The 7,715-nt window shown below is 43.2% G+C and overlaps 1 protein-coding gene across 1 annotated transcript; it reads left to right on the forward strand.

Moving 5' to 3' along the window:
* The first annotated feature begins 2,565 nt into the window (after positions 1 to 2,565).
* Positions 2,566 to 7,031, forward strand: LOC142495296 (uncharacterized). The gene is made up of 2 exons (XM_075600574.1): positions 2,566 to 4,023; positions 4,086 to 7,031. The coding sequence occupies exon 2, from the start codon at positions 4,329 to 4,331 to the stop codon at positions 6,486 to 6,488; it is 2,160 nt and encodes a 719-aa protein (XP_075456689.1). The 5' UTR covers positions 2,566 to 4,023; positions 4,086 to 4,328; the 3' UTR covers positions 6,489 to 7,031.
* Positions 7,032 to 7,715: the final 684 nt, after the last annotated feature.

Here is a 7,715-nt window from a genome sequence, read left to right on the forward strand (position 1 = left end):
TGGGCGTTCTCTAATGTGACTCATTAACGTATAAATACACCATCCATTTTGTGGATTCACTGCTCATTGAATACACAGACTAAACATCGAATATACATTCTTGTGCTTCAATTTCTTTCTACACGCAGCGATGCCTGTTAAAAAGATTTCTAAGGATCTCAGCATGAGAATAAAGGAGATGTACACGAGAGGACAATGAATTGCAGATATTCAACGCTGGTTAAGTACTTCTGGCCTTGTTGTACCAGCAGTCACCGTGAGCTATCATGCCCAAGGAAAGACCAAAAAAGTCACGAGGACAGCAACGGTTACTACCGCATAAGTACTGTAAAGTATTTTGAATACTGTATGTTTTATGTACCGTGCAGTACTGCAATAGCGCTTTTATTGGTTAGATGGCTTATTGGTTTTAATAGAATCATTTTCCTGGCAATTATTAGATAAACTGTACTGTACAATTTGTTTTTGTGTTGCACCTCCTTCCTCAATTATCATAATTGCATTCCTACATTCTTATAATCAATTCTACAGTATTTGAAAGTGAGTTGCACCTCTTTCCTTAATTATCACTCACTTCATTATTACTCATTATGACTCACGCACTCACAACCCCCCATTACAGTACACAGTTTACTCACATTCTGACACACACACAAACACACACACATTAGGTACCGTTAATGTTATATCTGTTATATATATATATATATATATATATATATATATATATATATATATCTGTTATACTGTGTATATATATATATATATATATATATATATATATATATATATATTGTTATTGTTATCGCTGTGTAGTTATATAACTCTATTCTATATTTATCTATTATTATTGTTATCGCTCTATTCTATATCTATCTATTATATTGTTATCGCTGTATATTTATATAACTCTATTCTATATCTATCTATTATTATCGCTGTATATTTATATAACTATTATATTACAGTATTATATATATTTAAGTGAGAGGAAAGGCAGAATCCCTATATTGTGGCACTAAGAGAGTACACCCTAATTAAAACTTAATATTTATTGTAACCCGGCGCTTATATATGTGAAAAAACAATGAAAAAATGGAAAAAATAATGTATAAATAGTCCCAAATGGTGCCAAGTGATGAAATGATAGTTCAATGGTTACAACCTGAAAAGTCCGGTGGGGCACAAACTCAGTTCACAGTACATCAAAACAGATGGTTCTTCTCATATGTTGTACTTGATCCTGCATATTAAAGATATCAAGCAGAGAACAAACATTGCGCAGTATATTGAGACAAACAATAATATTTCCAAATGATGATGTATATCTGAATTGCCTACTTACTAGAAGTAGCTAGATCACGTGCAGGGGAGAGAATCTGTTCTTTAAGCCTTCTTGCCCTGGAAGCCTCTTGATGTCGCACGAACCCCTCGTGGTGTTCCTGGCCTCCGTGGGTATAGAAGGGATCTTTCTACAGCCCCTGTCTTCAGGAATCCTGTACCTCTTACTCCGTTTAGGGAACAAAAAGAAGGACAGAGGATTGCGCAGCACAATAAATCTTTAATGGCACTTGCCCAAAACCACGATAAAATACTCACAAAAGGAGGTGAGTTAAAATACAATAAAAAAGTGCTCGGCCCAGCACACACACACAGCCGCCTAAGTCACTGGTAGTCCGCTCCAGTATCGCGTGTACCTCGCGTGTATCCGGCGCTCTAGTGTGACGTCACTGTCTTCAGTAAGACTCGCGGCTGGGATGACTGGGACACTGCTCCTTAGGCTCCTCCCTACGCGTTTCGTGACGGGGAACGTCACTTCGTCAGGGGATTGTGGAGCCTCATCAATCCCATGTCACTTTTATAGCCGTCAGATTAACCCCTTACATGAAAGGGATCTCATATGGCTAATGGATGGCAATAATCATTCCTATTTACTGGTAATTGGTACCAGCGGGGTTTAAGGAAGCATATGAATAAAGCTCTATATATATTTTTAAATAAAATATATAAAAGAGCACTTAAACAATGATGATGGACTGAAAACATGAAAAAACTATAAAATGAACTGGATGGGAGGAAAAAATGTTTTCAAGTCAAAAGATTATAAAAAGGAAGCTAAATCAAAATCAATATTTAACCCTTTGGGTTGGAGCGTGCGCAGAGTGTAGATCCAGAAGGATTCCTGTTGGGATACCTTCTGCAATCTATCACCCCCTCTGACACCTACCTTTGGGCAGTCTATGCCGATACATGTTAACCCCTCAGGGGACATGTTATGGTGTGTTCTGAAATGGTTGGACACACTGTGTGTCTCCAGCCCTTTCTTAATATTATAAACATGTTCGGCAAATCTTCGTTTTAACGGTCTCCCTGTACGTCCCACGTACTGTAATTTACAGGGGCATTCTAGGAGGTAAACACAATAGTTGGTATTACAGTGTCAGGATTGCCTAGACCTCCTGCCTAGCCATAGCTTCCTTGTCCACTGGGTGTGCTGCTGTCTTCTGTTGGCTCTGGGTTCCTCTGTCTGTCTGTCTTCTTGTTGCTCCTGTCTCTGTCCTTTATAGCTTGCTTCCTGTCGGTTGCTTTTGCCTTTGCTTGCTAGTCAGACTCCTACAGTATGCTCATGCCTGTCTTTGATCCTGACCTGTTTCCTGTACCTGTACCTGTATTGTAGTCTGCTCACAGTAAAGGTCCTTGCTAGTAATCTGGCTTGTCCCTGGTTATTCCTGCTCCCCGGTCTCAGTCCCTACTCCCTGTTCTTAGTCCCTGTCCTGCCCCGCCTGTCCTGTTCCAGTCTCCTCGTTGCCGACCTCTGCTTGTACCTAACTTCGCTGCCTGCCGCCTGCCTCGGACCCCTGCTTGTACCTGACTTCGCTGCCTGCCGCCTGCCTCGGACCTCTGCTTGTGACCCCTACTACGCTCGTGCTGTTCCGGCCACCGAGATCCTACCCGCCACAGGAGTCTCCCGTGACAGAAAGCAAAGGCCACTTCTGGATCTCGCTGGAACAGATTCTTCTTCTGCCTGCACCCTTTCCTGCCTGCTGCAGCAGACCACATCCGCATGGTTGAAGATAAGTACTTTCGTTTCTTTTTTGGAAATCCAAGTTGGGATTTTGAAAGGTTTTTTTTTGTTGCTGCTAAGTGTTCTGCAAGAATTATTGCGTTCATAACGAAAAAACATTTTTTCTGAGACTAGAACTGTTGCTACCGACTATTGCAGCTTTCTTTGAGATGTTTATTTTTGCAAAGGTTTCTGCAGGGTTTTTTGTGCCACTTTCTCCCTGAGAAGAATTCCCTTTTACAAAAAAAAAAGAGAACCCTCCCTGCAGTGCCTGTTTTTGCCGTTTTCGGACTTTCATTGCCTGGACAGGAGTTGTCTCTGCATTGTGGGTGGGCCACTGCAGATTTTCGGACTCACATTTCTGTTTGAGACGGTTACCTTGATTTACTGCTGTTCACAGGGTCTTCATTTCAAAAGACAAAAGTGCTCCCATTATTTTGTTGCTACATGCTTTGATTTTCTTGCATCTATAGTTTTTCATATGATTGGTTCTAAGGTTTCAGGTTTACCTGCAAGTTCCCCTAAAGTTTGTTTCTCTGCAACTTATGATATCCCTACGCCTGATATCAAAGGTTTCAGATTTGACTGCAGGGTTCTCTGTCTGATATTCCTATGTCAAAAGTTTCAGATCTAACTACAAGTTTTCTCTGGATTAGTTTCCTGCTGTCTATGATATTTCTATGCATGATATCAAAAGTTTCAGATTCAACTGCAGGTTTTCTTTGTCTATATGATATCCCTACGCCTGATGCATAAAGATTTAGATGTAACTGCAGGTTTTCTTTGTCTATATGATATCCCTACGCCTGATGCATAAAGATTTAGATGTAACTGCAGGTTTTCTTTGTCTATATGATATCCCTACGCCTGATGCATAAAGATTTAGATGTAACTGCAGGTTTTCTTTGTCTATATGATATCCCTACGCCTGATGCATAAAGATTTAGATGTAACTGCAGGTTTTCTCTGTCTGTATGATATCCCTACGCCTTATGCCTAAAAGATTCAGATATAACTGCAGGTTTTCTCTGTCTGTATGATATCCCTACGCCTTATGCCTAAAAGATTCAGATATAACTGCAGGTTTCTCTGTCTATGTTTTTTCCTTGCATTTATAATCTCTGTGACTGATGTTAAAGTCTCAAAGGGTCAGCTCTCCTATCTTGTGTCTCTCTGTGTCTAATATTCCTGTTGTTCATTCTAATGCTTCTGCTTTAAAAACACATTTCCTCTTTACTGGTTTCTTGGGAAGTGTGGTTTAATTATGGCTCCCACTCAAACAGTCTTGAGCAGTAAATGTGAACACAGTACCACTGATTCTTCAGAACTTCTCAAAGCAAGGAAGAAGAAGAAGAAAAAGAAGGGAGGCATTACTGTGGAAGTTGCAGAAGAAATTAAGACTGAAAATTTAACCTCAGAGTCTGCATTTGATGAAAGAGATATGCTGCAGCTTAAGGCAACTCACAGACGTATCCCAAGAATAGTGGAAGAAAAGAAAGATGCCCCTTCTCAGACGCTTGAAGCCGCACAGAAAGCGATTGATTGTCTTTATGAACGTTTAGATAAGGAGCAAGAGGCCAAGACTGCACTACAAAGCTGTCTATCTTCAGCAATTGCTAAGTGTGTTCTCCAGGAGAAAGAAAGAGAGCAGTTGGAGAGGGACAGGGTAATCCTGTCAAGTAAGCTGGAGAAGGCCTATGCTGATAATGCGCAGTACCAGAGTTTCATGGCTCAAGTTGGCGCAAAACTGGAAGCCTCTGAGGAGAAGAATTGCCACTTCAACACAGAACTACGTTCTTTGAGAGAGATCTTCGAAGGGTTAAATAGCAGTTTTGAAATGGTAACCCAGAAGTGCAAGAATCTCTGTGTCCAGGTCAGTGAAGGAGATAAGAAGCTCCATGAATTAGGAGAGGAGAAGAAACAGTTGGCCCAGGAAAAGTTAGACGTGCAGACAGCACTGCAGAATGCAGAGAGAGTGCTGCAAGAAGAACGTGTCTCCCTGGAGCGGCGCACACAAGCAGAAAATATGCTGCAGAGTCAGCTGCGAGAACTGCGTACACATCTGCAGGACACCAAAGAGAAATGGGTAAATGCTGAAGAAAAGCAGCGAGTTCTGCAGGAAGAAAGTTTCCAGACTGCCTACAAAATAAGTATGATGCAAGATTATTTGAGTACCCAGTGTGTCCCCAAAGAACCGCATGAGGAGCTGAAGGCCACACTGAGCATAACCAGAGCCTCGCTGGAGGAAGAGCTAAAGCTAGCAGCTGAACACACATCTCAGCAGCTCACAGCGCTGCAGGCGCTGATCGCTGAGCTCAAGACACAGCTTGCCAAAAAGGAGGAGAGAGAGAAGGTTTCCGTCTGTCAAGTGGCTGGCCTGACACAGCGCTATGAGGTCAAAATGGCCGATGCCTGCAAATTATTGGACCACACAGCCCGTGATAAGGTCCGGCTGCAGCTGGAGCTGGACAATGCCCGGAAGGAGTACCGGCAGCTGCAGATCAGAAATGAAGAAGATGAAACATATTTAAGCTTTACTCTGAGTCAGCTGGGAGATATGGAGTCGCGACTCAACTCCAAAGAAGCCGAACTGACAACTGCATTGAGTGGGAAAAGAAGTGCAGAAGGACAGCTTCAAGAGCTGAAAAATCAAATTGCTGGTCTTAATGAGACTTTAGGTGATACCACAAAACGGCAGTCACAAAAGGAGACCATGGAGCGTGAATTCTATGTTCCCACTTACACATGTGAAAAGTCTGCACCCGTCATTGATGCCCACATTCCTGATGTCCATGCCTCTGCAATGGAGTTGAACGTATCCATTGGGAAGTTCCAGATTCCAAAACTAAAAGAGATATATTGGTCACAAAAAGAGACCACGGAAAGTGAATATGTCCCCTCTGCCGCATGTGAAGAGCCTGATGTATCTGTGTCCGATGCCCCTGCTATGACGTTAGACGGATCCCTGGTGAAGTTCCTTGCTATGCCTAATATTCTTGATGCTGATGCCAACGCTCTTGCGATAAGGATAAATGTACCTCTCACAGATTTCCCATCAGCACTTGACGTACACATTAAGTTGGCCTTCCATCAAGATGTCCCTGAAGAGCCTGGAAGGTTGTCCGGAGTTGTTGCTGATCCCTATGTTCCTGCAAAACTTGGAGTGTTGTCCGAAGGCCATCGTGAGTCGGCCTTCCATCAGGAACACCTTGCTAAACCAGGAGGGTTGTCAGGAGGATCTACTGGCTTCTCTGCCCCTGCTTTTGGGTTGAACGCACCCATTTGGAGGTTCCTTGCTGCACCAAATGTACCTGTGGAGTACCCTCTGCCCACTGACAAGCCACCAGAGGTGGGTCACCTTGAGTCGCCATTTCATCAAGGCCTCCGGGAAGAGCCTGGAGGATCGTCCGGAGAACGCTCTTGAGAGGGGGGAGTAATGTCAGGATTGCCTAGACCTCCTGCCTAGCCATAGCTTCCTTGTCCACTGGGTGTGCTGCTGTCTTCTGTTGGCTCTGGGTTCCTCTGTCTGTCTGTCTTCTTGTTGCTCCTGTCTCTGTCCTTTATAGCTTGCTTCCTGTCGGTTGCTTTTGCCTTTGCTTGCTAGTCAGACTCCTACAGTATGCTCATGCCTGTCTTTGATCCTGACCTGTTTCCTGTACCTGTACCTGTATTGTAGTCTGCTCACAGTAAAGGTCCTTGCTAGTAATCTGGCTTGTCCCTGGTTATTCCTGCTCCCCGGTCTCAGTCCCTACTCCCTGTTCTTAGTCCCTGTCCTGCCCCGCCTGTCCTGTTCCAGTCTCCTCGTTGCCGACCTCTGCTTGTACCTAACTTCGCTGCCTGCCGCCTGCCTCGGACCCCTGCTTGTACCTGACTTCGCTGCCTGCCGCCTGCCTCGGACCTCTGCTTGTGACCCCTACTACGCTCGTGCTGTTCCGGCCACCGAGATCCTACCCGCCACAGGAGTCTCCCGTGACATACAGTTAATGAATGTGCGGATTTCAAAAAAATTTCCGGTAACATTTGATCTGAATTCCTTACATTTTATACCATAACTGCACCCAATGCATTTTTTACAGGGAAAATATCCTTTAAGCTCTTTAAGCCACATAGTATCTCCTGGTCCTTGTTTTTTCTTAGGGCAACTGGGGGCCAGTACTGATTTTAAATTTTGAGCTTTTTTATAGACCACTTGCGGTTTATCAGGCAGTACAGTTTGTAGGATCGGATCTCTCTGCAAGATGCCCCAATGTTTTGTTAACACCTTGACAATGTCCTTAGACATACCGTTGTACTGCGTGATAAAAGGCAAAAATATCTTGTTGGTACCAGCATCTATTTTCTTAACAGGGTGAACAAGAGACTGTCTATCTGTGTTATTAGCTTGTTCAATAGCATTATTGACAAGTCTCTCCTTGTACTTCCTGTCCTTAAATTTATAGCCCAATTCTTTGATCTGTTGGTTGTACACTTCTATTTGTGAACAATTTCGTCTAACTCTTAACGCCTGTCCCTTGGGGATGTTTTTTATCCATTGAGGATGATGGTGACTAGACGCCAGGACGTAGGAATTGGCGCTTACCTCCTTATAGTATGTTTTTGTCTGTATCTCATTATCTACTATATATAGAGTCAGGTCTAGGAAGTTAATAGA

This window comes from Ascaphus truei, chromosome 1 (assembly GCF_040206685.1).
Source record: "Ascaphus truei isolate aAscTru1 chromosome 1, aAscTru1.hap1, whole genome shotgun sequence".
Classification (NCBI taxonomy): Eukaryota; Metazoa; Chordata; class Amphibia; order Anura; family Ascaphidae; genus Ascaphus; species Ascaphus truei.